The sequence below is a fragment of the Octopus sinensis genome, linkage group LG10 (assembly GCF_006345805.1).
Source record: "Octopus sinensis linkage group LG10, ASM634580v1, whole genome shotgun sequence".
Classification (NCBI taxonomy): Eukaryota; Metazoa; Mollusca; class Cephalopoda; order Octopoda; family Octopodidae; genus Octopus; species Octopus sinensis.
In genome coordinates this window covers 22,641,465-22,665,543 of record NC_043006.1, presented here as the reverse complement: position 1 = coordinate 22,665,543, position 24,079 = coordinate 22,641,465, and the positions used below count along the sequence as shown (strand labels likewise).

Here is a 24,079-nt window from a genome sequence, read left to right as displayed (position 1 = left end):
CAATATATATTTTCCATCTGATCTGAGTTAGAAACCTTGTCAAATCCCATTGGAACCAGGTGCAGCCCACTGACTTAGTAGTTTTCAGTCAAACCGTCCAGCCCATGCCAGCATGGAAAGCAGATGTTAAACGATGATGATGTTGATGATCCAATCAGATTGTGAATTTTTTTTTTTAAATACACTCATATTGCTGTTTTACTTTGCTATAGTAAACCTCTCCATGACCAGGATCAACGTCACCTCGAGATACAGGTTAATAATTCACGGAAAGTAAGTTTTATTTCTTCTTCAGCCCTTACTTTACTTCCCTTCCTATCACCGTCTTCTTGCTAACCCAAACACCTATTCTTGTATTGAACTGTCTTCTCATATTCTCTTCTTTGAGGTAGGACTCCATCACTTGAACACATCTTATGTTTTATTATCTTTTACTTGCTTTAGTCATTGGACTGTGGCCATGTGGGGGCATTGCCTCGATGGGTTTGAACAAATTGATGCCAGTACTTATCGATTCTTTTGTTGAACCACTAAGTTATGGGGATGTAAACAAACCAACATCGATTATCATGTAGTGGAAATGGACAAACACAGACACAAATATGACAAACACACACACACACACACACACACATGTATGATGGGCTTCTTTCAGTTTCCATCAACCAAATCCACTCAAGGCTTTGGTTGACTCGAAGCTGTAGTGCTCAAGGTGCCACACAACAAGAATGAAACATCTCACTACGCACCACCATTAATTACTCTCCTTTGACTCTTGTGTGGAGGCACATGGCTTAGTGGTTAGGGTGTTGGACACATAATCATAAGATTGTGGTTTCGATTCTTGGACCGGGTGATGCATTGTGTCCTTGAGCAAAACACTTTATTTTACATTGTGCTGATCCTCTCAGCCAGCAAAACTAAGTAATCCTGTGATGGCCCAGCGTCCCGTACAGGTGGGGAATCTATAATATAAATTATTCATGGCCGATCGTTGTATTCTTTATTGTCTTGAGGTTCACAGCCAAACGGTTGAGTGGATTTGTGTAAAAAATGGCACACATGTAGAGACGGATGCATACATTGGAATGCAGTTTGTATTTTTTATCCTAGCTCCCATAGTTACCGAGAAAATCAATTAAAACTTTTCTAATGGAATTCCCGTTTGTTCCACCATAAAACAACCAGTTGCTCACACAGCAGGGGCACGCACACACACACACACACACACACACACACAAATTGGTGGAATTTGAACTCAGAAGGCAAAGACAGATGTAATGCTGCTAGCCATTTTGCCTGGCATGCAAACGGTTCAGTCAGCTCACCATATTGACTCTTCATATTGATTTCAGATTTTGGCTCAAGGTCATCAATTTAGGGGAAGGGATAAGTCAATCACATCGACCTCAGTACTCAACTGGTACTCATTTTATCCACGCCTAAAGGATGACAGGCAAAGTCGACCTGGGTGGAATTTGAACTCAGAACATGAAAGTGGATATGTCGCTGAGCATTTTGCCTGGCATGGTAACAATTCTGCCAGCTCACCACCTTTTTAGTTCCTCATATTTTCATTGATTTCAAATTTTGGCCCATGGCCTGCAATTTCAAGGGATGGGATAAGTCAATAACAGTGACCCCAATACTTGACTGGTACTTATTTTTATTGACCCCGAAAGGATGAAAAGCAAAGTCAACCTTAGCAGAACTTGAACTCAGAATGTAAAGACGGACGAAACGCCACTGAGAATTTTTCTTGGCATGCATCTTAGATGATTATCAAAACAAACATGTCACCATGTACTGATTCTTGCCATGATAAATTGACATTAGTAAAATAGAGATCAGTAATGGTAAACTATATTCAGAAAGCTTATGGCTGTGGCTTCATGTGTATCTGTGTGTGTGTGCTGTTGTCTCCTTGGAAGCACATGGCCTAGTGGTTAGAGCAATGGACTTGCAGTCAAGGGATCGCGGGTTCGAATCTCAGACCAGGCGATGTGTGTGTTTATGAGCAAAACACTTAAGCTCCATGCAGATCCGGCAGAAGGTAATGGCGAACTTTTGCTGACTCTTTCGCCACAACATTCTCTCACTCTTTCCTCCTGCATCTTGCAGCTCACCTGCAACGGACCGGTGTCCCATCCAGGCGGAGAACCTATATGCCAAGAAAACCAGGAAACCAGCCCTTATGAGCCAGGCATGACTCGAGAAGGAACAAACATTTTCTCCTTGCCCTGGCATCATGCAGTAGTTGTAAAATGAGTGTTACCGTTATGCAAGTGGTGTCCGTTATTTCCAATTTCCCATGAATACATGTCTGGCCAAGGGGGGAATATTACCTTACTTGGAAACAGACAAGGGTCAGTGTCAGGAAGGGCATCTGGCAGAACACCACCTGCATGCAACTTGATTACCTTTAGCAGAGTCGACTCTTTTGCTAGCATTTGGGTCGGGTTTCTTATTAGAGGATACCTTCTTCTTTCCCTTCCATTTGTCTCAGATGCCCTGTAAAGGGTCAAGGGTCAGAGTACAGCCTTACTTCTTGACTAAAAGATAAAAAAAAAGAGCTGGCTAAAAAAAGAATCACATTATTGAATCCTCAATTAAACTTAATATCTGGAAGTAAAAGTACTGATAATTCCATATATGTTTGTCATGAAATATGCATTCTTATGGAATTTATATTTTGCTTTTGTTTTCTTTGTCTTCATAGGTTAAATCTGTCGTTCGAAAGGTTCCCAAAGTACCTGTGGAAAAGTTGATGGCAATTGAAGATGCCCAACCTTCATGGGAACGACCATTTAGAAAGGGCTGTTTTAAAACAGAATCTAGTGAGGAGAAGAGCAAAACTGTCTCGCTCGAAGAATATCCACCACTTGTCATTGAAGATAGTCAAACAAAATCACCAACTTCAGACAAAGCCCTGCCTAAGAATACTGAAGATCAACCATTCTTTGTTACACAGGTATATTTGAAGAAATTCATCTGTTATTTTTTTAAAAATTTTTAGCCAATTTTTTTTCTGCTTCCTCTCTTCAATTGGTCCACATGTTCTTAGCAGAGTTCACTTGGTTGCAAGCATTCAAACTGTCATCCATGCTTTTCCTTTGGACCAGTGATTCTCAAGTCAGGGCATGGTAATATTTTGGTAGAGTGTGACTTACTTCAGAATGGTACTTAAGTAAAAAGTGACTGTGTGGTAAGAAGTTTGTTTCTCAACCATATAGTTCTAGATTCGGTTCCAGTACATGGTACTATGGGCAAGTGTCTTCTACTGTAGCCTTGGGCTAACCAAAGCCTTGTGAGTGGATTTGGTGGTTAGAAACTGAAAAAAGCCTGTCGTATATGTGTGTGTGTGTGTGGGCGCGCACGTGTGTATGTGTGTGTGTGTGTATATATATATATAAGCAAAAAACATTGCTTTACCACACACCGAACTTTTAGAAATAGCAGCCAAAGAATTTAGCTATTTCCTCTACTATAAAAAGAGTCTCCCAGACAATGTATACTCAAAAACAATTCATGTAGGCATAGAGGGAAAAATAACGAAAGTTCACTTGAAAATTAGATTACTTGTGAACGCGTTTCTGGGTTAGTTAGACATAGAGATGCTAGAAATACATCCCTATTCAAACATTCCCGTCATCAGCACAAGATTTCATTAAATTTAAATTTGAGAGCACTAAAAATCGAACATACCCGTCTGATTTGAGTAACAGACAAACCATCCTCGACATCTAGTACCAACGAATTCAAAATATACGAATGAGGCTCTGTATCTTCCCCTGTCCACCCACGTGAGTTTTTGAGTATACATTGTCTGGGAGACTCTTTTTATAGTAGTGGAAATAGATAAATTCTTTGGCTGCTATTTCTAAAAGTTCAGTGTGTGGTAAAGCAATTTTTTTTGCTGAACCCTAATTATATAAAGTAATATATATATATATATATATATATATATATATGTATGTATACAGTGATTGCAAACCTCGTAATGGGTTACCATGAACTTAAGTTATACCAATTATCACTAGAAAAATATGGTGCCTCTTTTAATTGCTACTTAAAGGAGAACTGGAAGAGATATTTAGATGATTGCTTCATACTTTGGCAAGATAGCATGGATCAACTCCTTGATTTCAAAAGAATGCTCAACAACATACACAGCAATATACAATTCACTATGGAACACAACAGTAAGCAACTCCCTTTTCTAGACATCTTAATTAGAATAGTTAACAACCACATAGAAACAGACATCTTTTATAAACCCACAGATTCTAAACAATACCTATTATTTAATTCCTGCCACCCCAAACACATAAAAATCAACATACCGTTTAACCTAGCAAAAAGAATCTGCACCATAGTTTCCGATACATACACTCGAGAACATAGACTCCTTGAACTTAGATCTACACTAACTAAAAGACATTACCCAATCCCATTAGTAAATGAAGGCATCAAAAGAGCTAAGGAAATAGATATACAAAGGTTAAGTAAAACTAGCCGAAATACTAAACAAGACTTAAAAATACTCCCGTACATCTCCACACATAACCCCAGAAACAACGAAGCCTTCAACATCATCACCCAAAACCTTCCCATCCTCACAGCAGACAAAACAGTGAACGAAATTTTAAGCTCATATAAGATTATAAAAAGCAAAAAGCAACTGAAGTCACTGAAAAAAATATTAACCAGCGCTAGACTTTACCCACTAACAACAGAGCCAAAAGTGACAAAATGTGGACGTTCTAACCGTGGAACATGCCCCCACCTTCTGGAGGGTTCAGAATTCCAATTCAAACAAGGAGAAATATTGAAGATCAAATCAAATTTCACCTGCGCCTCAGCAAATGTAATCTATGTCATGACATGCATAGGATGTGGTAAACTCTATATTGGACAAACAGGAATTTTGCTCCGTCAAAGAATCACCATTCACAAAGAGCAAATCCGTCACCCACAATACAGACAGTTAAAGGTGAGTGAACACATAGAAAGATGTGCCAGGAATCTCAATCCCAATTTCCAAATATTTCCCTTTTACCAATGTTCACAGAACACCACAATGCAACAAAGGTTGAATAAAGAGGAATTTTTCATCAATAAATTTCTCCCCCAACTAAATATGAACACACAACTCAATACAGAACAACACTAACTCTTCAATTGAAACCACTAAACCCTATACACTTACTACACCACTCACATCTCTAAATCCAGAACTACTTACCTCCCTTACAAATAATCTTTTTTCTCAGGAACTATTAGACCTGACACCGTGTATTAACCGGTGTTGTTCAAACGATGATTAGCTTTGCGTAAACCATTGGTTCGTTTTGTTTTCTTACTTTATTATCATCTTATTATCATCTCATAATAATGACTTTTATGACTCGTATTACTACCTCAGACAATCTAAATGTATATATTTGTCGTTACCTGTTATAAATAGCCTTTTTCTATTTGCAATATGCATTTTCGTTGATTTTTCATATTTTACCCTTACATTTCCACGTGTATTTTATATTTTCTTTTCGTAACATATTTCTACTAGTGGTGTAGTAAGTGTATAGGGTTTAGTGGTTTCAATTGAAGAGTTAGTGGTGTTCTGTATTGAGTTGTGTGTTCATATTTAGTTGGGAGAGAAATTTATTGATGAAAAATTTCTCTTTATTCAACCTTTGTTGCATTGTGGTGTTCTGTGAACATTGGTAAAAGGGAAATATTTGGAAATTGGGATTGAGATTCCTGGCACATCTTACTATGTGTTCACTCACCTTTAACTGTCTGTATACATATATACATATATATATATATAAATAAATATATATATATATAAATAAATATATATATATATGTATATATATATATATATATATATATATATTATATATATATATATATATATATATATTATATATATATATATGTATATATATATATATATGTATATATATTGGGTTGGCAACTAAGTTCCTGCCGGTTTTTTTAAATTTTGGAATTTATTGCATTTTTAAATTTTAGAATCTATTTTTTTCGAGAATTCTATTTTTGAATCATTTCGGAATCTATTTTGTTTTTTTTTTCTAGTTAATTTTAGTTAATTTTTGTTTACTTTCAGATCATTAAAATGGAATGTCAAGTAAAAAATAAACAAGCATTTTCAACATCTCCTTCTTTTTGCTTTTAATCAAGGTTCTAAGGTCACAAAAGTTGCTCGCGACATTTGTGCTGTGTATGGAGAGGGTGCCATAGCAGAAAGAACCACTTGTGATTAGTATGCCAAGTTCAAAAATGGAAATTTTGACCTCAAAGACGCTCCTCATTCTGGCCATCCAGTTGAGTTTGATGAAGAGAGATTAAACCAACTTTTGCATGAAAATTTGCATCTATGTAATCTATGTCATGACATGCATAGGATGTGGTAAACTCTATATGGGACAAACAGGAATTTTGCTCCGTCAAAGAATCACCATTCACAAAGAGCAAATCCGTCACCCACAATACAGACAAGGGAACTGGCAGAGAAAATGAAATGTTCCCACACTGCTATAGAGAAGCATCTTCACTCGATGGGAAAGGTTCAGAAGTATGGAGCATGGGTTCCGCTTGCTTTAAGTGATAACAACAAAAGTCAACGAGCCACAATCTCTGCTGGTTTGCTTGCTCGTCACCACTTAACTCATAGACACAAGTGACAATTTCTTTACCGAATCATTACTGACGATGAAAAATGCTGCCTGTACATGAATAGGAAGCAGCGTAAGGAATGGCTTTGCCCCGGTAAACAAGCGACACCGCATGTGAAACAAGGTCTTCATCCGCGTAAAACAATGTTGTGCGTATGGTGGGACTGGGAAGCAATTATTCATTATGAATTACTTGAATGGAACCAAATGGTCAACATGGAAATCTATGGTCAACAGATGGAATGAGTCAACATGGCTGTTCAAGAGAAAAGACCTAATTGGTAGCATGGAGTTCTTCTGCTGCACAACAACGCCTGCCCTCATAACGCCAATATGACCAAGGAAGCCATTCAAACGCATTGCTGTGAAGTGCCGCCACACCCACCACACTCTCCTGATTTGGCAGCAACGGATTTCCACCTCTTTCGATCTCTTTCATATGCTATGCGCAGAGTTTTGTTCAATACTGATGCAGAATTGAGCGCTTGGTTGGATCAATTTTTCGAGTTGAAATTGGGTGATTTCTACCAATGAGGTAAAGAAAATCTTGTTGAACGTTGGGAAGAAGTTGTAAACAACAAGGGTGAATACATTATTGATTAATTAGTTGTTATTTTTTATTAAACTGTTTTAGAAATTTAAATTTTAAAAAACGGCAGGAATTTAGTTGCCAACCCAATATATATATATATATATATATATATATATGTATATATATATATATATATCATCATCATCCTTTAACGTCCGCTTTCCATGCTAGCATGGGTTGGACGGTTCAACTGGGGTCTGGGGAGCCCGAAGGCTGCACCAGGCCAGTCAGATCTGGCAGTGTTTCTACAGCTGGATGCCCTTCCTAACGCCAACCACTCCGAGAGTGTAGTGGGTGATTTTATGTGCCACCGACACAGGTGCCAGACGAGGCTGGCGAACGGCCACGCTCGGATGGTGTTTTTATGTAAGATAAATGACACCTAAGACAATTAACACCTTGTTACCCTATTAAAATGAAAATAATTTTTGGAAATAATTTTTGAAAAAACTTTTAAAAAAAATCTCTGAATAACTCTTGCAAGGGGAAATTACTCCCCTTAGGCGATTGGTCGTTTTTTTTTTTTTTTTTATAAGCAAACGCTGGAATTATATACCCTTATGATTCTTTGACGATGTTAATTTTTAGACAAGCAGGCCACAGACGAACACACGAACACAGAATTTTTTCAGCCGCCTGACAGGCTTTTTTTCAGCAGTGATCATTATCTAGCGCCCCTCGCCAACATACGGGGGCGCTCACATAGGCTAGTATACACATACATGCTTTTAGGTAGGTTTTGTCTCGCCCCTAGAAAATACACCCTGTATTCTTTAAATATTCAGAACATTAGTTTTGGTCACACAGAACATCTCCACACCCCTTGTTCTCAGTAATTCCTCACCTACTAGATTTGACCGCGGCCTGACCTGTAAGTATTCCAACGGACCTTTTGTCGGCCCCTACCAACCCCCCAATTTCAACGTACACTGATAAACAGTTTATCCATGGGCTCTTAAGGAGCGTCCTTGTTCGAATTGCTTTGCTGCGCCTCTGTTTTGTTTTGTTCTGACAACGTAATTCCTGGTTTTTCCTGAAGAGAAAGCTGCAATATGGTATCCTTATTTAATCAGAATTTGGAAAATTGTGGCCTTTGAAACATGTGTAGAATGTAATAAAAGGAATTCTGTACAATCTTCGTTCAACTCCATTTCTTCCATTCACTAATTATATTAAACTTCAATTATCCGCACCAACGCACGGTTGCAACACAAATGGTCTTATCTCCAACCGTGTTTTTTTCTGCTGTGATTTTTGCTACCCAGGTATCGGTTAAACTTTTGAATAATCTGTAACAAGAAAATTCATCTTTCCATTTCAACAAACATATATTTATATATATATATATATAATATACATATATATATATATATATATATATATATATATATATATATATATATACATATATATGTATATATGTGTGTGTGTGTGTATATAAAAAGAAATTTTTTCAGAATGCGATAAAAAACCAAGGCTGTGATGAATTTAGAACATTTATAAATAGAAGGTCTTACAGCTGCTTCCAGGATATTTTATATACCCTTCATTGGAGATGGTGTGAGAAAATGGTTAAGCAATAGTTAATTTAGATAAAATATGAAATAGAGAGTGAAGTGGAGGAGTGAAAATAGATGTGAGATACGCAGGCATATTGCATTTGTAGATCCATTATTTAGGTAGAATGGTATACATATAAGATTCCAATACCTTGTGAGTAAATTCCAATAGTATTTAAAATTGGTCATTCCAAGTATAGAGTTTGTACACAGTGCTACTGAATTGAGGGTTTATTTAAAGTGACCTAAAAGTAGGGAATGTAAGGTCAAATCAAAAACAGGAAGAGAGGAATAAAGAAAAAAAAAGAAAAAAGAAAAGCAAGGAGAGAGATAGTAAAGACATGAAGAGAGGAAAAGTGTACCAGTTAGTGGTCAGTCAAGATAAATTGATAGTAGGAATGGGGAGGTGAGGGTTAGTGGCCCCGCGCTCAAGATTCTGAGTTTGATTCCAAGCAGTGACCTGAACAATAACAACAATAATAATAATAATGATAATAATAATAATAATAATAATAATAATAACAACAACAACATCAAAAAATACCTTAGGAATGAGAATCCAGGTTCGAAATTTCCCCAAGACACCTGAAGAAGGCTGGAGGGTATATCAGCTGAAATGTTGTGTTAACAACAAACAAGATGAGAACAAATATCTGTCAAATGTAAATAATGTACACAATTCCTCATCTCTTAAACATAGAACTGTATTAGTTATTCATGTTTTGAATTAAACAAGTATCATCTTGTGGCTTCAAGATTTCAAGGATGTAATTGTTTATTTTTGGAATGACATTGTAGACTAGATATAAGATGTTGGCTCTGGCTAATTTGAATATAAAAGTGGCAGAACATTTTGGCCTGATATCCTAAAGGGTTGATGTTAAAAGTCACTTGTTGTGATCACTGAAGCTTTATAATCAGCAGATAAGACAATATCTGTTGTTGTTTGGCACCCAAACATGTTTTACTTGTTTCTTGTCTTATAAAAAAAACTGTTTAGATAATATTATTCTTTAAAATCAGAAAACATCTTCTTTGATGACTTTGATTCTTCCCATGACAAACTGACATTAGTAAAATAGAGGTGTGGTTGTGTCCCTTGATTTCTGCTATGTGTGCAGGTAAGCTATATACAGAAAGCTTATAGTCTAGGCTTCATGCATGTGTGTGTGTGTGTGTGTGTGTTGTTGTGTCCTTGACCCTGGTATTGTACAAAAGTTGTAAAACGAGGGTCACCATCATGCAGGTGGAGTCCATTGTTTCCAATTTCCCATGAAAACATACCTGGTCATGGTGATGTATTACCTTACTTGGAAACAGATGAAGGTTGGCAACAGACAGGCCACCTCTAGCTGTAGAAAATTCATCTCATCAAATTCCATTATGTGTTATGATGTGGGTATACATGTCTGGTGTAAAACGGTATTACACAAATAAAGGCGGCGAGCTGGCAGAAACGTTAGCACGCCGGGTGAAATGCGTAGCCGTATTTCGTCTGTCGTTACGTTGTGAGTTCAAATTCCGCCGAGGTCGACTTTGCCTTTCATCCTTTTGGGGTCGATAAATTAAGTACCAGTTACGCACTGGGGTTGATGTAATCGACTTAATCCCTTTGAGGTTAAAGGACTTATTCTTTGTAAGTCTAGTACTTATTCTATCAGTCTATTTTACTGAACCATTAAGTTACGGGAGCGTAAACACACCAACATCAGTTGCCAAGCAATGGAGGGGGGGGCAGACATAGACACAAAGACACACACACATAAATATGTACCCACACACAATGGGCTTCTTTTAGTTTCTGTCTACCAAATCCACTCAAAAGGCTTTAGTCAGCTTGAGGCTATAGTAGAAGACATTTCCTCAAGGTGCCATACAGTGGGACTGAACCTGGAACTGTGTGGTTGGGAAACACCATCTGCCAAATCTGTGTACAAAGCTTTGGTCAGCCCAAGGTTATAGTGGAAGACACTTGTCCAATATGTTATGTTGTGGGGTGGAACCCAAGACCACATTGTTGGGAAGCAAGCATCTTTATAACATAGTCACAAATGGATTTTTTTTTTGCTCTAAACAGAAGCAATTCTCAAATTCCTCTTTCATGTTGTGAATATTTTTCTTCTCTGTCAACTTCAGCCAAAAGAAGACGGAGAATTTATAGGCATGAAACAATCTGCAGATGGAAGAAAACGTAAAGTATCGAAAAAGGCAAAAGCTAAAACGACGAACGAAGATTTGTTAAATACAGAAGCTAGTCATGACGAAAATTCTTCAGCATATAGTCCAGTTAAAGGAAAATACAAAGGTTATGAAGTGCTTTTTGATGACGATGATGTCAGTACAAAGATTATTTCTTCTAATGGTGAGAAATCCTACCACAATAAGATTTCATAAAATTTTGCTATCTGATGCGGTTGTTGTTTGATGCATTTCTTGGTTCGAGTCCTACTGAGGTTGTGTTTGCTTTGTGTTCTTCTGAGGGTTGATGGAATAAGGTGTCTGTAATGTGATGATATTGATATTGATTATAATCCACTGTCCCACCCCAACAAATTGCAGGCTCCCTGGAGGTTGTAGATAGTTTCTGTTACCTAGGTGACCAAATTAGGAGTGGAGGATGTTCTGAAAGAATTGTTGCTAGAATAAGAATAGGATGGAGAAAATTCAAAGGACTTTCTTTCTGTTGGCAACAATAGACTCCCTCCCAGAGTGAAAATCAGATTGCATGATGCTTGGATATGAACAGCTATGCTACTGAGATGTGAGCTCTGAGTGCAGAGGACATGCAAAGACTGGAGAGGAATTAAGCTAGTATACTCTTATGGATGTGCACTCCATAGACATGCATATCCTTAATGTAGTTGTTAGGGAAATTCAGCAAGACACACTGAATGTAACAAGTCTGGCTCATTGAACTACAGATACAACACATTTCTGCTTGCAGAGTGGACTGGAGCAACATGAAATAAAGTGTCTTGCCCAAGGACACAAAGCATTGCCGGGAATTGAACTCACGACTTCACAATTGTGAGCTGAATACACTAACCACTAAGCCATGCACCATCAATGTAGTACAAATTACTACATTGGTTAAGCTGTAGCAAATTTTGAGTTGCTGTATTACGTTTTTATTTGCATACCACTGAGATGTTTCTATGACTAGACTTGAATCCACAGCCCCAGTGAACATAGTATAGTAGCTGTACTAGAGAACTGTGAATTCTAAGAATTCACATCAGTAATATAGGCACAGATATGGCTGAAGGGTGCGTTTAGGGAGCAGTGCAAGACATGGAGAAATGGGACAAAATTACGTTTAGATAGAGGTAGTGTAATGTCAAGATTTGGATGAACAGAATAGCTGCTTTTTATAAATTATTATGACGCCAACAACATTTATAAGGCGGCGAGCTGGCAGAATCGTTAGCCACCCGGGTGAAATGCTTAGCGGTATTTCATCTGCCGCTATGTTCTGAGTTCAAATTCCGCCGAGGTCGACTTTGCCTTTCATCCTTTCGGGGTCGATAAATTAAGTACCAGTTACGTGCTAGGGTCGATGTAATCGACTTAATCCCTTTGTCTGTCCTTGTTTGTCCCCTCTATGTTTAGCCCTTTGTGGGCAATAAAGAAATAAGAATAGCTGCTGTTGTAGTAGCAGTGAGCGAGGGGGGGTGCAGAAGGACTTAAACAGTGGGACAGGAATCAGTTAAACTCAGGGATTAACGGTTTGCTTCTGAAATTGCTGACATTTTCTTGGAAGGGATCTGAAAGATCTGTCCCAGCATAAAAGTAAATGAAACACTAACAGTTAATTCAAAGCCACGAATCATAACAGGCTTGTCCAACAGATCATTCTGTGTAACAGCTGATTCATAAAATGCATTAAGAAAAAGTCCTTTGCTCATCTCATAAATATATTGGAGTACTACTCACATAGTTGGAATAGTGTTGCTACCTGACACGTGAATACTGCATCCAATAAATTCAAACGACTGGGTCATAGCTAACTTGTTACTTTTCGCTGCCTCTGAACGATCTTATCCCGTACTCTTCTAATTCAAACTTATCTGACACACGTGTCTCTTCTCACTGCTTCATCTACCTCTATGACAACAGTTTATGCTGGCTTGAACTATCTTACTCTATATCCTCCTATCATAGACTTATCTGTCACAGCATTTGTCTCTTCTTTGTCATTACTACTGTGCTTGCCTTCCTGCCTACCTTTGCATAAAATTTATTCTAATTATTCCTTATCAGAAAGGGAATTTCCTTCTCTATTTGCATTTTTCCAATTGGTACTAATCTACTGATGTTCCAAGAGAACTTCAGTCACATCAATTTCACCATTGGCAGGAAGAGGTTAGTAAAGCCCATTAGTATTGTCACTTCTTCCTTTCATTACTATAAAATAATTATGTCCTGTATATATATTTTATAAACAATATTTCCCAGTTATTTCTACTAAATATTTTCCCTTCCTGCGCAGATAAATTAATGAATATCAATGCACTACGCCAGGCGCTAAAAACTGATTTACCATTCAAAAGACGCATTCCAAAGAATTTTACACAAGAACTTGTTTTAAAATCAAAGGTAAGTGTAGTCATACGAGGATGGGCTGAAAAGTTGATATGCTGATTATGAAGGAGTGATGTTCAACTGTGAAATTTTGCATGGATCAATTTCAACACTTCTTATTAGTAACTACATTATTTCTTTCCAGATAAACTGACATCCGACTATTCAAAGAAGATTTCAAAAATCTTCTTGAAAATCAACAAAATTTGGCATCATGCTGTTATCAAGCACCTGAAGAAAAAGGGTGTAGCCCCCAAGGATATTCATGCAGCCATAGTTACTACATTAGGAGATGGTGCTCTAGCTTTATCAACAATGTAGAATTTAGGAGGGGTAAGGAAGAGCCTTGAAGATGACCCAAGGTCTGGATATCCTGTAACTGCCATCACTGAAGGAGACATTGATCATGTTCACCACATGGTGATGGATGATAGGCAATTTACTATAAATCAAATATCCACTACTATTAGCATATCCTGTAAGAAAGTTGAGAATATTCTGCAAAATGAACTTGACATGACAAAAGTTTATGCTTGGTATGTACCATGTTTTCTGACGCCCGATCAAAAGCACACCAGACTGATCATATCATGGGAAAATTTGACATTGTTTTAGGTAGATCTAGCTGGTTTTCTTGAACATTTCCTAATCCAGGATGAGTGTTGAGCCAGAGATAAAGAGAGAATCCATGCAGTGGAAACATTCCTCCTCACCTGCTCCAAAGAAGGCCAAGGTCGTTTCATTTGCAAGGAAAGTGATGGTCTCAGTGTTTTGGGATGCAAAATGTGTTTATTGACTATCTATAAAAGGGCCACACCAACAACAGAGAGTACTATTCCAACTTGCTGGAGCAGTTATGAAAGGCTATTAAGACCAAACACCTAGGAAAACTGAAGAAATGGGTCTTGCTCATCAGGATAATGCTTCAGCACTCAAGTCCTTGATTTCAATGGCTGTTGCATGTGACTGTGGATTTGAACTGGTCAATCATAACTCTATCTGACTATCATCTGTTCCTCAACATGAAAAAACACTTGACTGGGAACCAGTTTTGAAGTGATGATGTTATCATATTTGCTGCTGAATTTTTTGACCAACAGGATGAAATCTTCTTCACTGTTTTATCAGATTTAGTATTCTTAGATCTATTCTATTGACAGTACACTTACAGGGAGACATGGACAATGTAATGTGTGTGTGTTTATATATGTATCTATGTATATGCATGCATGTGTATGTGTGTGTGTGACTCACAATGCAAGTCCAAAAGACTAAATTTCAAACTAGTAAGCAACTAGCACTCCCATCCACTCTCCCATTCTCCATCCCTTTAGAAATGAAAACTAATTACAAAATAAGGTGCCACTATCTTATATTTTAATTTTCAACTTTTCGTCCCAAATTCTTCATATTCTTATACTCTTTTACTTGTTTCAGTCATTTAACTGTGGCCATGCTGGAGCACTGCCTTTAGCCAAGCAAATCAACCCCAGAACTTATTCTTTGTAAGCCTAGTACTTATTCTATCGGTCCCTTTTGCCGAACCGCTAAGTTATGGGGACGTAAACATACCACCATCGGTTGTGAAGCAATGTTAGGGGGACAAACACAGATACACACACACACACACACATATATATATATACACACATATATACGACGGGCTTCTTTCAGTTTCTGTCTACCAAATCCACTCACAAGGCTTTGGTCGACCTGAGGCTATAGTAGAAGACACTTGCCCAAGGTGCCACGCAGTGGGACTGAATCCAGAACCATGTGGTTGGTAAGCAAGCTACTTACCACACAGCCAACAAAAAAATTCTTCATCTCAGACTTGTGTAATTATATTGAACAGCTGCCATTGCATGCAGACTATATCTGGCTATCAGCAGAGCCATTCATAAAGATCATCTCGCTTTCCTTTGGCTGGGAAGATCAAACAGTAATTTTTCTTCTGTTGGATGGCTTTATCAAATGAGGCTGTACAATGGGGGAAACTGAAAGGACTAAAGATACTCTTTTTCCTTTGGGTTAAGTCCTCAAGCCCTCTACTTAGTGAAAAAAAGTTACAATGAAAAGAGAGGGAAGTGACACCTTCCTATAAATTCACTGCAAGGTTGGTGGAAGTGGCTTGAATGGACCTGGTGAATGGATTTATTTTCAGAAAGAGCATGTAAAATATAGTTAGGAGATGACTCTTGATCTTGGCAGCAGTACCAATCTGTGTTTTGTGGGGTACTCCCCCAATTTAACCCAAGGTGGCTGTTTTTCAACCTATTGGAATTTCTCATTTCATATCCATTTTTGCTGTTGGTTTTTCATGCCAGTTTTCTCATACACGGTTGTATGAATCCCTTCCACTACCACCTCCTCCTCCCCACCCCTCCTCCTTCCCCCACCCCTCCTCCCGTAACGTGTCTCCTCATATATTTCTGTGTATGAGGAAATGATGAAATGAGGGTTACTTTGATTTTTATTATTTATTCATTTTTATTTTTTTTTTTTTTGCAGGAAGCTGCTTCAAAGCCTGGAGACAGTTTTGAAGAGCGGATCGATAAAGTCCTACTGAATATCCGAGAGCAAACTGTATTGCATGAAGTTAACCTTGGTGAAATATTCAGCAATCGAGCCTTATACAAGGAAGAATACAAAGAAGCCCGAAGGCTTATAAAACGGGTCCAAGTTTCATTTCATTATTTAAAAAAATATATATATATTCAAATCATTTGAAGTTTATCTTAGGGCTGGGTTTATACATAGGTTAAACTATCTACAATTTAAGAGAAACTAACAATTTGAAGAGGAGGGTAAAAATTCCAGAAATTTTTTCATTCTTTAGTTTAATTATAATTTATATTTAAGTAAGGATCTAAATCAATTAATCTAATTTCTAGTTAACATCAATAGTTAACATCAAAAAGCACCAATCCAATCGTGGCCGTTGCCAGCCTCGCCTGGCACCTGTGCCGGTGGCACGTAAAAAGCACCCACTACACTCACGGCGTGGTTGGTGTTAGGAAGGGCATCCAGCTGTAGAAACACTGCCAGATCAGACTGGAGCCTGGTGCAGCCTTTCTGGCTTCCCAGATCCCGGTCGAACCGTCCAACCCATGCTAGCATGGAAAGCAGACGTTAAACGATGATGATGATGATCATTAATGCTGAACCTTACAAACAAAATGACAAAAGACAGAAACACCTGGTACCTAGCTATACTCAAGAAGATCTGTCCCCCACAGCAGAAGTGTTAAGGCTGCATCCCCTGGTAAAGAGGATTGGCCTGCCAGAGCCCTGCATTGGTGCCATGTAAAAAGCACTCATGCCAGGGCCATGTTAAAAGCATTCAGCCATAGAAACCAAACCAAATGAGACTGGGACCTGGGGCTTGCCAGCACTGATCAAACCATCGAACCTATACCATTTGGAAAATAGATGTTAAAGGATGATGATGAATTGGCATTAACAAATTAAAACCAATCATTTAGAAAGATCGTTACTGACTCAGATTTGTAGTAATACAATATTTTATAATTATGCTTAAATATCCATTGTCATTAGTTTCTTTTGTCTGTTTCTATAATTTACCTTATTCTTTGTTAATAATTGCCATAAATCAGCACCTCACAATATCTAAATTAGGCCCTTCTTTTACTGATACGTTAATATTGAGGCAAAGTAGAGAAATGGTTCTTTAGCAGTTTGAATGATGTACTCAGTTGTTCCATCTTCATTATCATCACCATCATCATCATCATCAACATTTAATGTCTGTTTTCCATGCTGGCACGGGTTGGTTGGCTTGGCAGGAACTTGCAAGATCAGGGGCTGCATCAAGTTCCATAATCTGTTTTGACTTGGTTTCTACAGCTGGATGCCCTTCCCAATGCTATCCACTTCACAAAGTGTACCGGATGCTTTTTATGTAACACCCTCACTAGTGCTTTTTACATGCCACTAGCACCCACACCAATACTTTTTACATGACACCTTGGTTTTAGGATCCCAATTCTGTTGTGTTGGGTGGGTTTTCTTGAGTACAGCAATGTGCCATGTATCTCGACCCTTTGTCATCTCCTTTGTAAGGCTCAACATTTTGAGATTGGCCTTCAATACTTTGACCCATGTCCTCCTGGGTTTCCCTCTTCCATAACCTCCCTTTACTTTAAGCAGTTGACATTTCTTTATGCAACTGTCCTCATCCATCTACATCACATGACCAAATCAGTGTAGTCTCCTCTCATCCACACAGCATATAATTCCTCCATTGCTCAGATTCTATCTTAAAACACCAGTGCTTTGTCGCACATGCACACAGACATTGCTCATCCAACAGAACATACCAGCTTTGTTTCTCTCCAGCCTTTGCATGTCCTCCACATTCCAGGTCCACAATGCACTATCATACAGCATCGCAGTTTGATCAACTATGCTACCAGCTCATTGAATTAGGGTGTAAATGCCTTCTTCCTCTGTAATGAGAGTCCTGACTATCTGTACTAAACAGATGGGCTCTTTGCCTCATTTCAAAGAAAACTGACATGGAATTTTTGGTGCATATAGTTGAATACATGCTATTACCTGGAACTCACTTCCACTAAAAAAAAGGCTCGTTACCTTTTCAAGTCATGTCTACTCGTAAGGGCCAATTTCCCGGTTTCCATGGTATATATATTTTCCACCAGGACAGGACACCAATCCATTGCAGGATTATTCATTTTTGCCCACTGAGTGGGCTGGAGCAATGTGAAATGAAGTGTTTTGCTTGAAAACACAATGCATTGCCTGGTCCAGAAATCGAAACCACAATCTTTACAATCACAAGTTCAACACCCTAACCACTAAGCCATGTGCCTCCATGCACTTCCACTGAACTTAACGGTCACAGTTTTTAAAACACATGTTTGCTCTCATAGGGAAACATAGGAAGAGATTGGCTCTGATATAAAAAAAAGTTAGTATGCCACAACAGCCAAAGGCACCTCATGTATGCTATATGTGTCTTCTTTAAGGTGGCGAGCTGGTAGAAATGTTAGCACGCCGGGCGAAATGCATAGCCGTATTTCGTCTGCTGCTACGTTCCGAGTTCAAATTCCTCCGAGGTCGACTTTGCCTTTCATCCTTTCGGGGTCGATAAATTAAATACCAGTTATGCACTGGGGTCGATGTAATCGACTTAATCCGTTTGTCTGTCCTTGTTTGTCCCCTCTGTGTTTAGCCCCTTGTGGGTAGTAAAGAAATATATATGTGTCTTCTTTACTAAGTCTATAGAAATGTAATAGTAACGTACCTGAAAGAATGTATTTCTATCCAATGCTGTGAAGGCACATGGCCTAGTGGTTAAGATGTTTGGCTCATGATCATAAGGTCATAGGTTCAATTCTTGGATTAGGTGGCTTATTATGTCCTTGAACAAGGTATTTCACTTCATATTATTCCAGTCTGATCAGCTGTAAATACTAGCCAAGTAATGGTGTAGCCCCCACTTTCCCCTCCAGCTGTTATAACCTGAGTGTTCCACTTGCTCAAAGGTGAGGATGCCAATAGGGTGTCCACATCTGCTTGTGAATACATAGGAATGTAAAATAATTACCAGAAGCATGATGCATGTTACTAAAGCATACTTGTTCATGAGTGATAGCTAGCTGTGATTCTTTTACTGTATAACGTTTTAGAACTGAATTTTTTATAAAAACCTCTACACTTGTGTATGATGACTTGTGAGTTGAGCTGACGTTGACTTGTGGTTTTATTGAATGTCTGTCATGTTTGTGCATGTGAGAAAGAGAGAAAGGAGGAAAGAATAGGTGAGAGAGAAAGAAAGATAGGGAGTAAGAGGGAAAGAATGAGAGAGTGTGAGGGAAAGAGACAGAAAGAGAAGGATAAATGCCAGTATGTCATAGTTGTTAATCCATTATTATTTAGAAGGCGGCGAGCTGGCTGAAATGTTAGCACGCCGGGCGAAATGCTTTGCGGTATTTCGTCTGGCATTACGTTCTGAGTTCAAATTCCACCGAGGTCGACTTTACCTTTCATCCTTTCAGGGTTGATAAATTAAGTACCAGTTACACACTGGGATCGATGTAATCGACTTAATACCTTTGTCTGTCCTTGTCTGTCCTCTCTGTGTTTAGTCCCTTGTGGGTAATAAAGAAATATAATCCATTATTATTTAGATTACTTTGTCAAATGTAATATTTATTTACATTTTATAAAATTAATCTTGTATTATCTCATAGCTTTGAGATTTTGAAGATGTGGTTGTTTGTTTTAGAATGACACCACAGGGTAGCTGTGAGAGGCTGGATCTGGCCAGTTTGAACATAAAACTGGTAGAATATTTGGGTTGGATATTCCTGGATTAAATGCTAAAGAGTTAAACCTCAGGCAAGCTGGTAGAATCATTAATATGTTGGACTGGTTACTTAGCATTTCTCCCATCTCTTCACATTCTGGGTTCAATTTCTGCTGAGGTCAACTTTGCCTTTCATCCTTTCAAAGTTGATAATATAAATATCATTTGAGCATGTGTGTGTGTGTGTGTGTGATGTAATTGGCTAACTCCATTCTTTTAAAATTGCTGGCCTTGTGGTAAATATGAAATGATAGTTAAGAATGTTGCAAGCAAACAGCAATCTCTTTATCAGAATATAAGTTTCTATCTAGTTTCATGTTATTGTCTTTTTCCTCTTCTCTTTCTACAGGTTGAGAATTACTATGCGAATAGTTTCTTTAACAAACGCCGACAAAAAAATGTTCAAGACAAAAATGAGTCAAAAAAACCCTGAATTTTCCTTCCTTCTTTGTGTTTCATCACATTCAGAATAAAGAGTTGATTAAAAGAATGTTTTATATCTAGTTTCCATTCATTTATATGAACACTGTTGTCATCATCATCATCATCATCATCATTTAGCGTCCGTTCTCCATGCTAGCATGGGTTGGACGGTTCTACTGGGGTCTGTGAAGCCAGAAGGCTTCATCAGGCCCAGTCAAATCTGGCAGTGTTTCTACGGCTGGATGCCCTTCCTAACGCCAATTGTCTGTACACAAATTCACACGAAAAAATATCTGCATTTGTTTTGTAATAAAATTTTGTTTACAATAAAAGGCGTCGGAGTGGCTGTGTGGTAAGTAGCTTGCTTACCAACCACATGGTTCCGGATTCAGTCCCACTGCGTGGCACCTTGGGCAAGTGTCTTCTACTATAGCCTCGGGCCGACCAAAGCCTTGTGAGTGGATTTGGTAGATGGAAACTGAAAGAAGCCCGTTGTATATATGTATATACCCTGATATATGGAAGCACGTCTTAATGTATTCTGAAGAAAAGCTACTTCTTTGATCCAGCTACCTGATGTCCTATTGCTTTCGCTTTATTTCCTAACTCACTACCAGTACGGCTTTTGCGGGACCAGGTCCTCTGGAGTTCCACTCTATTATGTCACTCACCTGTGGGTATTTGCCTGAGTATAGACAGGTGAAATCTGTGTTGATACCCTTTACATGTCCTATAAAAGATAACCATGCAATACTTTTGTTTTACGTAACTCCAAAATTAAAATTTTCATGTAAAAAATATGCTCTAGTTTAACCCTTTTGAACTCACGAGTACACATTAGTAGGTGCAATTTCGTTTGAGTACATCCATTGAAGATACAAAAGCGAACAGTAACGTGGTTTTGTGTTTGGATGGAAGCACTCCGTCGGTTACGACGACGAGGGTTCCGGTTGATCTGAATCAACGGAACAGCCTGCTCATGAAATTAACGTGTAAGTGGCTGAGCACTCCACAGACACGTGTACCCTTAACGTAGTTCTCGGGGATATTCAGCGTGACACAGAGAGTGACAAGGCCGGCCCTTTGAAATACAGGTACAACAGAAACAGGAAGTAAGAGTGAGAGAAAGTTGTGGTGAAAGAGTACAGCAGGGATCACCACCATCCCCTGCCGGAGCCTCGTGGAGCTTTAGGTGTTTTCGCTCAATAAGCACTCACAACGCCCGGTCTGGGAATCGAAACCGCGATCCTATGACCATGAGTCCGCTGCCCTAACCACTGGGCCATTGCGCCTCCTTTTGTGTTTACAGAATACTGAATAACAGAAACATCCTTTTATTTAACCGTAAACACAAATCCTTATGACCACTTGATTTTACATCTTGCAGGGAGTTTAGTCAAACGAAATCACGCTGGCTAATGCGTACTCTCAGATTCAAATGGTGAAAAGATTTCAGCCGCCCTCCCCCCATTTTCTCCCAAATTTGTTTATTTAAAAAAAATTTTTTTTGCCAAAAATCCCCTTTTTCGGATACAGAGGTTCCGGAAAATTGCCAAAAATTGGCATTGTGAAAATTCTTCCTCTTTTCTCCGCCCCAACTTCTTCAATTTTGACTTTTTTCTGCAAAATCTTAGCCCTAACACTAACCCTAAAACCCTAACCCTAACCCTAAAACCCTAACCTTAACCCTAAAACCGTAACCGTAAGTACAGATATGTTTTGAAATTTTTGTCCGAATCCTGATGTCCGTATTTTTCCGCATATTTAGAAAAGAAAAAATTCTTAAAAACAAATTTTACAAAGATTTTTGGAAATTTTTTCAGAATCATAATCTCCGTATTTTCCCGCATATTTTGAGAGAAAAAAATTCTGAAAAAAGTTTAAAATGAAAGAAATGGGGGTGGGGTTGGGGTAATTTAGAAATGTCGATTTTTGCCATTTTTTTTGCAGATTTGTATTTCTCATAGCCGAAAATGGAGGTTTGTGTGGAAAAAAAAGTAAAAAAAATAGGGTGGGTTGTTTTTTTTTTGGAGGGGGGGGGGCAAATAGTTAATTGCCCAAATGGTTAATTACTAAATTTAGTATGAGCCTTCAAATCACTTGAACTTCTGAGATATGATAATTAGTAATCACTAATATAAGTTATTTCTAAATACTGTTTCTTTATTCCTAAATTACTAAATCTTAATCTTCCTTCACAAGTCGGGCGCATCCAAGTATCCATTACAAATGGTCTCAAAATGCCTCTCAAAATGTTGAATTTAAAATTTTTCGTAGGGAGAAGGGAAATGTAGGAGTTTACTGCACTCCACTGATACCCACCCCGTTATCCTATGCCATTCGAAGGGGTACGATAATATCAATTTTCACCTCACTCTTTAAAAAGTTGTATCGGATAACCTACCAACCTATTTTTTTACTACCCACAAGGGGCTAAACACAGAGAGGACAAACAAGGACAGACAAACGGATTAAGTCGATTATATCGACTCCAGTGCGTGACTGGTACTTATTTAATCGATCCCAAAAGGATGAAAGGCAAAGTTGACCTCAGTGGAATTTGAACTCAGAACATAACGGCAGACGAAATACTGCTAAGCATTTCGCCCGGCGTGCTAACGTTTCTGCCAGCTCGCTAACTACCTACCTACCTACATACATATGTATGTATGTGTGAGTGAGTGAGAGAGAGAGGGAGAGAGAGAGAGAAGCTGCGTAGGCATTGCGACATGGTCATGAAGCTTATTTCCCAACCATGTGGTTTCAGGTTCATTCCCATTGCGCAGCACCTTGAGCAAATGCTTACTATTGTAGCCTTGGGCGGACCGAAGCTTTTCGGTTGTCAGGAAGGTGCATATGTGTGTCATTCCACCACCACTTGACAACCGGTGTTGGTTTGTTTAGTCCCCGTAACTTCGGGATTCAGCACAAAGAGTTCGATAGAATAAGTACAGGACTTAAAAAACAAAAATACTGGGATCAATATGTTCAAATAAATCCTTTAAGGGTACTACTAGCGAACAGTGGTCCCGATGCGCGCACACGCACAGTCGCGCATCCGCGCTAGCTAGTCTTAAGTAGTCGATCCTACAACGACTACCTAGCAAAGTAAATAAAACACAATCTCAATAATTTTTTTTACATAAAGTAAATAAATTTTGTTAAACAAAGTAAATAAAACACAAAAACACAAAGTAAATAATTTTTTAAACAAAGTGAATACACAAAAACACAAAGTAAGGATCGACTAGTCATGATAAGCTGGCGTGGATGCGCGACTGCATGTGTGCGCGCGCCGGGACCACTGTTCGCTAGTAGTACCTGTTTCTTTATTACCCACAATGGGCCAAACATAGAGGGGACAGATAAAGGGAATAAATCGATTACATCGACCCCAGTTCGTAACTGGTATTTAATTTATCGACTCCGAGAGGATGAAAGGCAAAGTCGACCTCGGCGGAATTTGAACTCAGAACGTAACGGCAGACGAAATACGGCTAAGCATTTCGCCCGGCGTGCTAACGTTTCTGCCAGCTCGCTCGGGCGTAACTTCGGTATAAGTACCGGAAGTACTGGATACATTTCAAGAAAGTGTTTTTTTATATATATATATATAGGGTGTTAGGGTTAGGAGAAAAAGGGTTTCTGTTATCTTCAGAAATGTAAACAGAGCCATTTCCGGTACTTATGGTACTTATACCGAAGGATCGCCAGTACCTCCTTTAGCATTTAAACCGGCCATATCCGGCCAAAAGTATTCTGTTTGTTTTATGTTCAAACTGGCCATATCTGGTCTCTCACACCAGCCCCACAATATCGTTTTAAAAATTAACAGCTACCTCATCACAATCTCAAAGCTACAAGATAA

The 24,079-nt window shown here is 38.5% G+C and overlaps 1 protein-coding gene across 3 annotated transcripts in view; it reads left to right on the top strand.

The window, feature by feature from the left end:
- LOC115216585 (X-ray radiation resistance-associated protein 1-like) overlaps nt 1-20,316 on the top strand; it is a 94,171-nt gene extending 73,855 nt beyond the window's left edge. For 2 of the 3 annotated variants that reach the window (XM_036506345.1, XM_036506343.1), the window contains 6 exons: nt 213-273; nt 2,720-2,971; nt 10,992-11,217; nt 13,345-13,451; nt 15,948-16,118; nt 20,144-20,316. In XM_036506345.1, coding sequence (XP_036362238.1) covers nt 213-273; nt 2,720-2,971; nt 10,992-11,217; nt 13,345-13,451; nt 15,948-16,118; nt 20,144-20,221 — 895 coding nt within the window. In that variant the 3' untranslated portion in view covers nt 20,222-20,316. Of the gene's footprint in view, nt 1-212; nt 274-2,719; nt 2,972-10,991; nt 11,218-13,344; nt 13,452-15,947; nt 16,119-20,137 lie in introns of all 3 variants that reach the window. The other variant, XM_036506344.1, reaches the window with a different exon arrangement.
- The last annotated feature ends 3,763 nt before the right edge of the window (nt 20,317-24,079 follow it).